Raw genomic sequence first — 13,706 nt, 5'->3', positions numbered from 1 at the left:
ACAATGTATTTTCTATTTTGCTATTTCAACTTTTACTACATTTGACATCTCTGTACTGGCAAATTGTTGTAAAGTCAGCTCAATAAGTGATCGATGGTTTGTATTGTGCAAAACGGGAACTAACTCTTTAGATAACCGAATAAACTCCAATTTAACCGCTTCCAAAGCATCAACATTCAAACACTGCTCATTCAAAACTTTCCAAGTCTCTATCAAATCAAATTCAAGCTTGCTGTTTCTTGGCAATTGTTTGACTATCTTTCTAAACAACTCAGTTATCTTGACTTTAGACCTCCACGTTATTGCGATACCAGACAGAAAGAGCTTTTGCATTTCTTCAAATACAAAATGAGATAACTTGACGTCACCATCCACATTGTAATAAAATGCAACTCCTAAACTATGAAACAACTCCAAAACTCTCTCTTCCTTTGCAGTATCAACTTTGGGTCCTCGTTCAGTGTCGGTCATTTCCTCATCACTGTCATCATCTTTGCCACCAGTATCACGTCGCAAAATGTCCTCCATTACATGCACATATACATCAACAAGCTCGCGGTCATGGATTTCGTGAATGAACCTACCACTTTTCTGTACCGTCAATCGCTGATACCTCTTGTTCCTCCTTTTGATTTCCGTGATGATTGTTTTCTCAACCGCATCAAGTAAGTCGCGATGTAGCAACAAGTACGCTCTATTCAAAATTGCGAAATCGATCAAAGCACCAAACACGTATTCTTTACCTTCCCAAGACTTACCTTTATTAGACTCGATCAACAACTGGATCAATTCATTAATAGAGTTGTCAGAAAAATGACTTGAGTCGCCAAATGCAACACAGAGGTGGCACATGGCCCTTCCCAACGTTGCTCTGACTGAAAACTCATTCGATTTCAAATGCTTCTTCACGAGGTCAAGTATCTCGGCTGAATACAACTTGACTGCAGAATCACCAGCCGTGTGTTCTGTCCATTCCATATCAAAATTATGCTTCACCTGTTCCAGCCGATCAAACGTACCAATGAACGCCAAGGGCAAGAATCCTGAAGCAACAACACTAAATTGATCCCCAGAGTATTTAGAGACACAGTTGCTGGCATTAGATGCTAATATTCTCGACCTCTCATCTCCTGGCTCCTTGGGTTTAAAGTACATTTTCGCAATCTTGTCGGAATACTTGATAACTGCCTCCACAGGAGATATACGGCAGATATACCCCGCAGCAGCTGCATAACAAGACGCAACTGTGTTGTTCCTATCCTTGATTTGACTTGAAGCAATTTCCAAAAGTTTGGAACTATATGGTCTCATAAGTGAATGATAATTCATAACCAATGTCATTAATACCTTTGATCCACTAACTTTTGAAGGCAACCCGACGCTATGTTTAACACTATGCTCCAATCTAGTCAAAAACTCAGGCATTGCTTCCTCATCCAACTGAGTTAATAAAAAGTCAATAGCATCCATCAACAGAGATTTCCCAACATCTTGTAATCGTCTCGCATCGAATTCTTGGTTGTCAATGTTGAAATTCCCAGCATTGAGTGCTAAATAATTCACAATCTCTGGTTCCATTGTAGAAAAAAGATTGATAAAGTTTTCAATCAAGTCGGCGATATATGGTTTCAATGCTTTGCTTTTTGTCTTGCAAAGTTTTAACAAGGTCTTGATGGAAAAATCTTTGACATCTTGGGAATCGGAAAGAATACCTTTGTTGCCTAGTAAGAGGTGTATCAACCTGCCCAATATTTCCCGACTAGAAGCATTTGACTCCTTCTCCAAGGCTCTGGTCAAAATCGTGACCAAAGACTTTGTCAATTTCAAACCTTCTTTTCGAACATTCTCTTTTATGTCATCCATAACTCGAAAGCTCATTGTCCAAATTTCTTCAATCTTTGCTTCATAGCGATTCAAGTCTACGACTTGTAATAAATCACTCATAGCAGTAGCACTCGCTTGTCGAACTCTCCACTCCTTTTTGCCCATACCTGTTAACAATTCGCTTAAAATAAGATCGAAATTATCCTTTATGATTCGCGTAGGGTCCTTCACCAATGAGGTCCAAATAGACTCCATCGACTGAGAAACACCAGTAAATGGATCGTAACGATAGCGGTATAGTTTTGGGATAAGTCTTTGTGCAAATCTTGGGTTATCTACTAACATCTGGTCCAATGAGGATTGGGATAGAATGGACTCTAACCCATAAGCTATGCCTCGACGTGAAGACCATAATGCAGAAGACTTTGTCAAAGACATGAACTTATAAACAAGGCTGGGATCTCCAGCATCTTGCGCCAAATTCAACACGTCCTTATACGTCGAAACAGAACCATCATTGGTCTTTAAAATGTCAGGCTCAAATAGAGCTGTGTCGTTTTGGACAGTTCCTGCTGTGTATGAACTTGCGTCGGATTGAGTAAAGGACTTTAACAAAGATTTAACTGACAACTCCTTGAATTCTGCATCGCCCATTTCGTACACTAAAGCCAAACCTCTTGATGCAGAATCTTGTACTATCTCATCCTTATCTGCCAAAAATCTCATAAAGCAATAATGCAATTCAATCGACTTTTGTTTGATTTCTTCCAAGTGCCCGCAATGTTGTACTAGGGATAAAACCCAAATACAGCCAGCTCGTCTCAACGAAGGCTTTGTATCCTTACAAGCTGCAATGATTGCATTTAAAATGATAGGTAACCTTGCTGTGTCATTGGGTAATTGCTCTACATCCACATCGGGTATGTCGAGCTTATGCTGCAAAAGCTTGGATTTCCAGCCTGATGATGTAATAACGAATGCTTCTGCAGAGCCAAAAATCGACTCTATTTCTTTGGAATTGTGGAACTCGTAAATTGCTCTTTCATTTTCAGTCAAGTCTTTGAATCCGTTGTGACTGTATAATAACGAAAGATATCCCAAAGCTAGCACGCTTCTTTCGTCAAACTTTTTCAGTTTTGCGCGAACGCTTAATTCGATTTTCTTTGTGTACTGCTCCACTTCTTCCTTCATGATATCCTTGAGTGTACCATACATTGATAATTGACAGATCAGCTCAACTGCAATTGGATAAGTTGATTGGTGTTGACACATCTCCACAATAGATGCGAGTAATGCTTTGATTTCCAGCACCGAAATAAGACTGTGCCTTCCCCTGGCGGACAATCTCGACAAGATATAGCTTTCCGCTAATGTGGAAACAGACTTATTTTGAACAGTATGAACATTTCCCAATAGTTGCTTCACGTTTTGCTCTTTGTTTGACGGATGACTTCCCAAGATCCCCAAAATTTTGCAAATCTCACTCATAGAATCATCACGTATGTGGGTTTCACGAATTAGTAAAGCTACCTCGTCTAGTCTATCCAAGCATAAATCAACAACCTCAGACGATGAGAAGGAGAGCAATTTGCTGATAGCTTGAGCATAAAATTTGCTGCGAGTGAATTTGGAATCGCTTTTAGATTGTGCAACAAGAGCATCAAAACAAATAGTCAATAATTTAATCACTCCACTTGCAACATCACAATCACTCATCTTTTTGATTACCAACAGCCTCACAGTATCGTTCAGTTCCAAAGCTTTGTCTAAACGTACTGACCAATTCTCATCCAACGAAATCACAGTATTGCTATCACCCATGGCTTCCATAACCAAAGTTTGCACAGCAAACTCAATAGCTCTTGGCAAGGTTTGATATAATGGTGAGTGAGAAACCTCTAGTTCAGTGACAAGAGTGGTTACAAAATTGTTGAAATTTGGAAATGTCACACTTGTTTCGTTCCCCAATAGATGAGATGTAGATGCAAATCCGTTTGTATTGTTGGCCTGTAAAAGGTTAAACCAATACGGATGCAATCCTTTATTCGCCTCTTCTAAAATTTCAGGCCCATTCTCTTTTCCAGTACCAATGATGCACAACATCCTGGCAAACGTATCATTGAAAGGAAAAGCCAAATTCATATACTTTACGAGGATGTACTTACCCATACTCGTGTGCGTCGATGGCTGTAGGAAATACTCCCGAGCCAATTCTCGTAAAGCGGCCATATTCGAGTCGCTTATGTCTCTTAAGTGACTCGATAAACCTGACAATACATTTTGAATGGACACCTTAACCTCTGAATCCTCGTGGTCTAGACGGTCAAGTAAAAACGTGATGTATGACCAATCATTGACAAATATGCTTTGTGCTGATTGTAGAATACTTCCTAAAGTCTCATATTTTGACCTCTTTTCTGCATTAAGCATTGAATTATTTGAGAATGAATTTTCACTGGATGCGACTTCGTCAGCAAGACTCACGCGAAGATCGTTCGCTATACCAGTTGTGAAATTCTGGAACCCAATTTCATTTTTGTTTGCTTTTAAAAGGTTATCAATGAGGTCTGTTGAAAGTTTCCTCAACTTTAATGCTGGTGATTTGAGCCCAATTTTGCATACCTCTGCAATATCTATATGATTCTTTATTGAATTGCTTTTTAAAAATAGCTGCATAATCTTTAATCTAAGGTTCCAATCATATGGTGTTGACCTATTGTTATCCAAAAATATCCCAACGAGGTAACTGATGAGGTCCACACCAGTGTAAAGGGTTACATGATCAACATTTACACCCAAGCCTCTGAGTAACTTCTCCGAAGGGTCCCCAATTGCCGAGATAGGATTTGCTGATGCGATTAAAAAAGGCAACACAAGCTGATCATTACTAAACCCAGATTTCAAAAATTGAAGTAGTGAAAGCTTTGTGGAAAAAAGTTCCTGATTGTTTTGGAAACTCACCCCAGCATCAGTTGTGAAAAACTTTATGTCTTCACTAGTCAATCCAATGGTAGCCCTTGTCGATGACTCCATGGTAAACATCAACACCTTAGCTATTTTAAAAGCCAAGTATTGTTCATTTTTTTTGTCTGATGCCAAAATTCGTCTCTGTTGTTTATACTCTTCAGAATCCGGATCATAAGCTTTCCATGTCTTGAGCAATTTGCATAAAATGCCAAACATACGCGCCGCAATGGATTCCGGTAATTCTGAAATTCGTTTACTCACTGATAGTACCAAAGACCTTTTCTCTTCGTCTCCAATTCGATCAATACCTCGAGAAACAAACAAAGCCGAGTACAATCTCACTGATGTAGAGTCAAGGCCAGCGTTCACATTGGGATCCTTTACCTGGTCGATTAATGCTTCAACTGGTAATTTAAGGTTTCTGGCTGCAGATATTCTGGGGATCACATGTTGGATTATTTTGAAAACTAATTGTCGTACTTGTGCATCTGGACTTGCAAGCTTTAACAAAACAGGCGGTAAGTAAATCTTTAATGCATTCTCTAATTGCGTGTTACTCTCTGCCAAGGCAATTCGTAGCTCCACCTTATTTAATAACGATATCTCTTGTTCAGCCATGGAAGGTTTACAGTGGTCATAAAGAGTGGCAAAAAGAAAGTAAATCGCGATAATTTTTTTTTTTTTTTGATCCATTTTTTGCAGTTACAAAAAGCTATCAAACTATGTACTTTTATATTCTCGTAAGATGACAGGCACTGATGATGGTGGCAATGCACCAAGTTCAGTGATTACCTTATTGATATACTCTGGGGGTGTCAAATCATACATAATGTTCAAAATGTTCAACGCAGGAAGGCTTTTCCAATCACGCAATGGCTCGTCTTGGTTTTGTTTCTCATCAATTCCCTCCTTCTTGTCCTTTGCCTTTTCCGTACTGGACTGTTTCAAAAACTGTTCCAAAGCAAATGTCTTTTTCTGTGGTGGCTTCCTAGCGCTGTTGTCGTTGTTTATCAAGTCATCGGGGTCTGCAAGCTCATTATTTGTTACTGAATCTAATTGCACTTTGTCCGAAAACTTTATTGATTCACAGCACGTCAATACGGGGATGTTCCTTGTGTGGCACATCATGGCAATCATCGCCGTGCCCACTCTTGAAAATAGACGACCGTTGGAGAGCATTGCATGGGCACCCAAGAAAACGCAATCAACATCATCCAACAACGTTGACGATAACGCATTGAGCAAAACGTATTGCACAGTAATGTATTTTTGCGTTATGGGAACTTCCTCTCCTGATTCATCGATACACTTTGTTTGCAGCAAATCTCGTAACAAAGTTTTCCCCTCAAATAAGGGTCTTGAGTCCACTATCACTAGGTTAAACTTTTTACCTTGCTCCAAAGCACAAAACTTGAAAAGATCCTCCAAAACTTGAGAATGCCCATAAGTTAAGATTGTGGCACCATTGGTGACATGTTTTGCAGCACTTTCAACAATCAATTGATCGGAAAGCTCAACCTTTTCCCTCAAAAAATCGTCAATTTTTTGACAGAGTAATTGTTTAGCCTGAGTTTCGGAAGTATCTATTGAAACATGTGAAATTTCTTGCTTCAACCACCTAATGGCATTCCCCATTGAAACTGATAATGGTCTACCAGATTTGAGAAACTCAATCTGATGCGACAAGTGACCGGTCAAGTGTCTTGTGAGTGTTGCATGTTCCGGTGTTTTGTAATCCGAAATAACTTGTTTGAAAACGCGAAGCATATGAACCAATCTAGACAGAGACCCCACAATGATGTAACTTGAATACTTCAATGTCAATGCGATTATTGCCGGATGAACAATATGCGAAATAGCTGGCGACGAGGCATTCCTTTGTTCGCGAGTCTCCAAATGTCCAAACAAATGAGGAACCTTTTTGTCTGTCCTGATGAGCGTTTGATTCAATTGCTTCTTCAAGTTTGAAGCAGTGTTAGACGTTGCAGATTGTGAGAGCTTCTTTTTCTCATCGGCTAGTTGTCGTTGTTGTTCTACTGAAATTCCATTTTTCTCCTTTTGCGCAGCTCTTTTGGCGGCTTTTTCCTTCTTTTTCAATTCCTTAAGCTCTTTGTTTGATAATTTCTTATCCCCTCCAAGGTCTGTAGGGTTTACTGGAGCTGCTGTGTCCGTCATTTTCTGTTGTTATTAGATTTAAATTGAATGAATCATTAGACGCAAGTTTTTTTTTTTTTCTTTTTGGAAGTGCTACCAAGAGTGTTTCATCTATAAAACGTCAGAATCATTCATGTACACCACAACTAATGTTTACCTACTTTTGCTTCGAAGTATCGTACAACCGCATCAACTTCTCCTGGTCATTACCTTCGGCCAGTGAGAATGCAAACCCTCTTTGCTTCTTGATTCTCTGCACTTGACGCACTTTTCTAATCGCTTTTTGAAATTGCTCCATGCGAGGTCTATGATCTTGTATATTGTACTTTTGAATCTCTTGCACATAATGGTACGTCTCAGGACTGGTTTGTCTTTTGTAAAACTTCCATGCAAAATCTCTTAGCAAACACAACACAGAAACTCCAAAGATCATCCCCCAGAAGGTAAGCAAAGGATACGTAGCCGCCAACACTCCTCTATATTCATCGGAAACATTAATCAAAGGCGCGATGGTTGCATAAGCGGGGAACCAGGCAAGCCACAAAAGAAAAGACCCTGGGATTGCAATTAAAGTAAATTTCGTCCACAATGTAACTACCAACGCGGCTTTACCTAAAGCAGTCAAGGTACACGTCGTGTACACGGCAACTCCCCAAGCCCAATTATCCGTGGTCAACCCATTTGACATGACATTACCATACCTGTAGATGAAAAATGAACAAAGAAAGATTACTGCCGAATGGTAGAACCCGTTAACAATCCAACTCCAGAAAACAGCGACATTGAAAAACTTGCGCTGTTGTCCCAATTGGTACAATTGGGGGTACCTCACCAATTGTCTTGCACTCACGAATTGATCAAATACCCCCATGACAATCGGGGGAAGCACAGTGAAAAGCACATTGTAGAACGTTAGCGTCCAAGACTCGGCAATCGATTGACCTGAAAATGCATTGACAAAAACAAACCAAAATTGCGTCATGTACAAGGCAATGTTCTTGTAAAAGGAGTATAGGATGGCATTCGAAATACGCTGGTAGGACCAAGACCCGTGAACCAATAGCAATTTCTTCAAGTATTTAAATTGCCCAATGGAGACATCAGCACTTCTAGCTGCTTGCATTCCCTCCATTCCACTGATTCCTACACCAACATGAGCAGCTTGGATCATGGAAACGTCATTCGCACCATCACCGATGGCAAGAAGCAAGGATTGTTTTTTCTTCCTTTTAACCATCTTAACAACAAGAGCTTTTTGTAAAGGGGAAACACGGCAACAAATAACCGCTCTGCATCGTGATCCCAACTCTATAAATAAGTCCTCCAAGTCAGGTTCTAATGCGAACCCCAAAGAATGGCCATCGATAATCAACGCCAAAGAAGACTCCAAGGATCCATCTTCACCGTCAAATTGGTGCTCTTGAATTGCTGTGAGCTTCTCTTGGAGATTTAGTCTTGTATCTGTTTTGTTTTCCTCATTAACAATCAACAAATTCATGTCCTCGCTTAGCAATTTACACGACATTCCAATGTTTATAGCAGTCTCTTGTCTATCACCGGTGAGGATCCAGATTTTGATTCCGGCATCTTGCAACGTCTGTATAGTTTCTGGAACTCCATCTTGAAGTTTATCCTCAATAGCGGTTGCACCTAATAGAAACAAATTAGTCTCAATGAGTTCTGCAACTGCATCCATCTTATCACCACGATCCTGCAACGAAGTGGATGCGTCGTAATATTTCTTACTCCAATCTTGATATTCTTCCTCTGATACTATGCGTGACGCTATGCAAAGAGTCCTCAACCCTTCTGCTGCAAAGTCCTCCAAATGTCTCATCGTCGAGTCGATGAATGGTTGTGGTTCACTTTGTGAAAGTCTTTCTAAAATAACCGTATCAGCACCTTTACAAAATAACCTGATGACTCCATCTGGACAGCGAAATATAGCCGACATTCTCTTTCTCGTAGAGTTGAATTCACAAATGTTTAGCAATTCATATTCAGATTTCATCTGCGTCAATGTGTTTTCAACAGTCACAGTCTTTGGTCGACGTACAATGAACTTGAATCCCAAATCAGCAGCACCTTGCACCAAAGCACCCTCATCTGGAGAAGCTGCTTGATATTTGATATCTGGTCCATTAACTTCTGGGATTACAGTGTGACACGTACTTAGCAAAGTGAGAAATTCATTAATTATTGCTGATTGCTGGGATGAACTGTTAAAGTCTGATCGCAACTCATCGAATGTATGGTAGCCAATTTCAATGCCATCGATAACCTGCGCGTGCCCATCTTCGGGAATTTCCTCTATGTAGCATCTCCCACCTATTGAGCAAGCTTTGAATTCCATTACGTTTCGTGTCAAGGTACCCGTCTTGTCGCTGAATATGAAGTTAATTTGACCCAACTCTTCAACAAGAGAGGATGTTCTTACCCCAGTTGGTGTGTCGGTTTCCTCGTAATACATGTCTAGGTCACTTCCAATCATAAATGCTTGGTAGTACTTGATCAACTCAACAGTTACAAACAAAGAAATTGGCACTAAATTGGAAAACAAAATCCAATAAGTTAACAAATCTTGGAAAAACAATTTTGCCATTGATGTTCCTTCCAAATGCAAGTATTTTAAGTCCCCGCTGTTAGCCTTTGTTTTGATAACGTTCCCTATGGACGAGACCAATGAAAGAACAATCAATACACAAAACAAAGCAATGATCTGAAGATTTATAATTCTCTCCACATCAGTGCGCTTGATAGGTGTTGCAGTGGCATTTCTCATTAGCTTTGTTTCATGCCCTGTGAAGATTACTACACCGTTGGCCCATTGCGTGTTTCGCAATGTAGCTCCTCTAAGCAATAGTTGCTCAGGAGACAATGGTATATCCCTACCATTTTCGAATCCCTTGAGAATACCTTCGTAAGTGTATAATGACGAATTTGGTTGTTCAGACATTATCTTGGCATTCGAAAATCCTCGTATAAGGTCGCTTGGATTCTTCAAGTGCGCCGTTTCGGTTCTTGATTGTTTGATTTTCAAATTTGTTTCTCCATCAAGATTGGCTGTCTCGATGTAGCAAAGACCTTCTGGTTCAGAAGAGCTGAGCAAGATCAAATCTGCGGGAAATGGCTCTTCATTAGTTACCCTGACAACATCACCCACTTGAACTTTGACCCACTTTTTCAACACAAAGTCACCTGAAACTGGATCGAGAACCAAGACTCGAGTGTTATTTAGTTCCTTGTCGGCATTGGCTCGTTTCAAGTCCTCCAGAATTTCCTTCACTGCTGATACAAACAAAACTACAATCAATGTTCCAATAGTTGTATATCGGTTTGTTGGCGAAACATGTGGCACTTGCTGAATGATTGATGTAAACAAGAAAAACAAGTTTGCATACTTACTAAACTGTTCGAATAGGAATTTGGGCAAAAAAGTGGCAAAATTGTACTTGGTGGTTGAAATATGGTTTCCATAATAGCCATAGCCAGAATTTGCTGCATGATCCATTATAAATATTTCTCTAGGTTCTTTTGATTTCGTGTCCCCAGTCGCCAGCTTTCGTCCTGTGATTTTACTCCTGAGTTTCTGGAAAATGTGCCTTATATCAAAATCTCTGGGTTGCTCCTTGTTCAAGTTTACATATTCAGTATTGTTTGTTCCCATGAAATCGGTAGTTGACAGTAAATCATTGTGTGAACTAAGATATGAGGTACGTCTAACGGTGGGCTTTGCGGGCTTACCATTGGGCACAGCCGCTTCTTCTTCCTCCTCTTCGTCATCCGATATCACAAATTGGTCGTTGAACGGATTGAATGTGGAAGCACCATGACTTGAGCTTTGCACTTGTGGGTACTCATGTTGTGGATTATAATCCGCATATGGGTTCGTCATATCAAGATCTATCAAGTCATTCTCGTCATCTGAGAATGGGTTGTTGTTTTTCTGCGAATTCGCTGAATTCTTGTGGTTGGGCATAACGCTGTATGTCAGCACTGTCAGCACTGGTCTTTTGATTTGATATCGTGGAAAAGTGTGGTAGTAATCAAGAGTGGTTTAATGTTTCTGAGACTTCGCGTTGTTCAGGTTTTAGGACACGAAAAGATTTTTTTATTATTTGGCTGTGTGTTTGTGCCATTGGGGAAGATACTTCTGTAGGGCATTCTCGAGGGCTGCATTTATTCGGCTGTATAGGATTGCTATGTGGCATAAGAGAGCGCAGCGTAAGGCCTAAAATTATTGGACCATGGCTTCAATACACAAATATTTTATTGAACCGGGAAGTTTTGTAGTGTTGGCTTATGACGAAGCCAGTAATTTGCATGTATATGGGTAGCGCGAATGAGCCGAAATTTTCACAGAGGGTGACTCAAATTCTATTTCAAACTTGAAACCATTATAGGACGTTTACAATGTCAGGTGAAACAATAGCTAAGGAGGCGAACATTGCATTTGCACAGCTCAAGGTGCTCACAAATGCCGAAAGATCACAAGCGTTGGAGAATATCCACAATTCCTTGAAGGAGAATAAATCCTCCATACTTGAAGCTAATAAGTTGGATTTGGAAAATGCCAAAGCCAAAAACCTTTCACCTTCTTTAATCAAAAGACTAGACTTGTCCAACCCAGGAAAGTTTGACTCTATGCTTCAAGGTATATTGGATGTGGCTAATTTACCTGATCCAGTAGGGAAGGTCACATTGGCTAGGAAGATTGACGAAGGTTTGAACTTGTACAGAATCACCGCTCCAATCGGAGTCTTGTTGATCATTTTTGAAAGTAGACCAGAGGTGATTGCCAACATTACAGCATTGGCGATCAAATCCGGAAATGCTGCCATTTTGAAAGGAGGAAAAGAGTCCTACCAAACATTCAAAGTCATGAGTGGTATGGTTAGCAAGGCATTGGCAAACACAAATGTCCCCTCTAAAGCCATCCAATTGATTGAGAGCAGAGAAGATGTTGCAGATTTGTTGGACCAAGATAAATACATCGACTTGGTTATCCCCAGAGGTTCGAATGAACTTGTGCGTAATATCAAATCAAACACAAAAATCCCGGTATTAGGTCATGCCGATGGTATATGCTCCATTTATGTTGACTCCAACTTTGATCTAGCAAAAGCTAAGAGAGTAATCATTGATTCAAAAACAAATTATCCTGCAGGTTGTAACGCTGTTGAGCAGTTGTTGCTTAATAAACACATTGCACACGATGATGTAAAGAGTGTTATTAAAGCTTTGGTAGACCAAAAGGTAACTGTTCATGTTACACCTGAATTGAAGCCATTTACCAAAGAGCTTAACAAAGACTATGTTGTCGATGCTGATGCTTATTCCTTCGATAAGGAGTATCTTTCTTTGGATGTATCGGTGAAATTTGTTGATAACGTAAAGGATGCAATTGATCATATAAATCAGCATTCGTCCAAACATACAGAGTGTATAATAACAGAGAATCAGGAAACGGCAAACTTGTTTTTAAAGAGCATTGATTCCGCTGGTATTTATTGGAACGCTTCTACCAGATTTGCAGACGGGTTCAGATATGGGTTCGGAACTGAGGTGGGAATTAGCACCAACAAAATTCATGCGAGAGGCCCAGTTGGCTTAGAAGGGTTAATGAGTTATCAATATCAATTGAAAGGTGATGGTCATATTGTTGGCGATTACGTAGGTGGGGGTGGTACCAAGTTATTTGTCCATGAAGACTTGTAGCAGTTTATGTATCTATGAATTTTACAAAATCAACAAAATCACAAGGAGGATATTCCGGGAAACACTTTACTATCTTGTCAACTTTTTCATATGGTGAGTCTGTATTTTCTGATGTTAGCGTGATACTGCTCCATTGTTTGATTGTGTAAAAATCAGTGAGTTCCTTTATCCAAGACATTCGTGCATCAATAGTGACCAAATCATCGTCTATTAAAATTAATTCTCTAAGCCTCGATCTTATTAACCCTAAATTTTCAATGGCTTTATTGACATCCACGCCAGAGAACTGTCTAGCAATATTGTCCTTTATGAGTTTTGATAGTCTTGGGGATTTCCCGTTTGTACTAATCATAATTTGTAGATTATCCTGGTTTATCATGCTTCCAAAATAAAAATCACACAATGGAGGCTTATCTGCTATATTCACGGGCAACCGAAGAAGCTTGCATTGATAATAGATCTTCGTACTTAAAGCGTAGTCATCGATGCAGCAACACACGCATGCAAATGATTCATTAACAAGATTTGCAACCTCTTTGAAATCGTCTAAAACAAGTTTTGTGTAATCCAACTGTGTACTGGCCGTCTCATACATTTGCAAATCTTCACTTTGGTAATTCCTTTGAATCAATTTGTGAATTTTGCCCTGTGCATTGAGATCTAGTATCTCCGGATGTACATCTTTGGATATGCCGGTTACCACTGTTACTTTTGCCTGTGCTATGATCAAATGGTGTATCCTGGAAAGTGCAACATCACCCGCTCCAATTACAAGACAGTGTTTATCCTTCACCTGCCATGCTAAAAGTAGTGAACCCTTTGTCTCGGTCATTCGCCCCATATGCAACGTGTTGACGCACCTCATTTATAAACAATGAGAAAAAAAAAATTTTTTCTCTTCATGTTTTATCAACAGAATACCCAAAGCTTAAAGTACAGAACAAAAATTTTGGCTTTAAAGTGTGTTGACTAGAAACACGCTAAAACAACTCCCATAACTATATTGAGATTGCCATCCTGTATCCGAATTAGCTTCTTTTAAG

General features: G+C 39.8%; 5 protein-coding genes across 5 annotated transcripts; 1 reads left to right on the top strand and 4 right to left on the bottom strand. All coding sequences in view use genetic code 12, as the record gives it.

Moving 5' to 3' along the window:
• Nucleotides 1-12: 12 nt before the first annotated feature.
• ECM29 (Ecm29p) lies at nt 13-5,409 on the bottom strand (the record flags this gene model as incomplete). Its single annotated transcript, XM_036808824.1, has 1 exon — nt 13-5,409. One exon carries the CDS (start codon nt 5,407-5,409, stop codon nt 13-15), a length of 5,397 nt encoding a protein of 1,798 aa, XP_036665522.1.
• A 102-nt stretch (nt 5,410-5,511) lies between these two features.
• Nucleotides 5,512-6,966, bottom strand: GCD2 (translation initiation factor eIF2B subunit delta; the record flags this gene model as incomplete). Its single annotated transcript, XM_036808822.1, has 1 exon — nt 5,512-6,966. The coding sequence occupies one exon, from the start codon at nt 6,964-6,966 to the stop codon at nt 5,512-5,514; it is 1,455 nt and encodes a 484-aa protein (XP_036665521.1).
• Nucleotides 6,967-7,102: 136 nt separating this feature from the next.
• CPAR2_808970 (aminophospholipid-translocating P4-type ATPase) lies at nt 7,103-10,924 on the bottom strand (the record flags this gene model as incomplete). The annotated part of the gene is made up of 1 exon (XM_036808821.1): nt 7,103-10,924. One exon carries the CDS (start codon nt 10,922-10,924, stop codon nt 7,103-7,105), a length of 3,822 nt encoding a protein of 1,273 aa, XP_036665520.1.
• Nucleotides 10,925-11,358: 434 nt separating this feature from the next.
• Nucleotides 11,359-12,663, top strand: PRO2 (glutamate-5-semialdehyde dehydrogenase; the record flags this gene model as incomplete). Its single annotated transcript, XM_036808820.1, has 1 exon — nt 11,359-12,663. One exon carries the CDS (start codon nt 11,359-11,361, stop codon nt 12,661-12,663), a length of 1,305 nt encoding a protein of 434 aa, XP_036665519.1.
• Nucleotides 12,664-12,667: 4 nt separating this feature from the next.
• MET8 (bifunctional precorrin-2 dehydrogenase/sirohydrochlorin ferrochelatase) lies at nt 12,668-13,495 on the bottom strand (the record flags this gene model as incomplete). The annotated part of the gene is made up of 1 exon (XM_036808819.1): nt 12,668-13,495. The coding sequence occupies one exon, from the start codon at nt 13,493-13,495 to the stop codon at nt 12,668-12,670; it is 828 nt and encodes a 275-aa protein (XP_036665518.1).
• Nucleotides 13,496-13,706: the final 211 nt, after the last annotated feature.

Source organism: Candida parapsilosis, contig 005807 (assembly GCF_000182765.1).
Source record: "Candida parapsilosis strain CDC317 annotated contig 005807".
NCBI classification, from domain to species: domain Eukaryota; kingdom Fungi; phylum Ascomycota; class Pichiomycetes; order Serinales; family Debaryomycetaceae; genus Lodderomyces; species Lodderomyces parapsilosis.
Note: the sequence above shows the minus strand (reverse complement) of the source record. Positions and strands in the feature narration are given on the sequence as shown.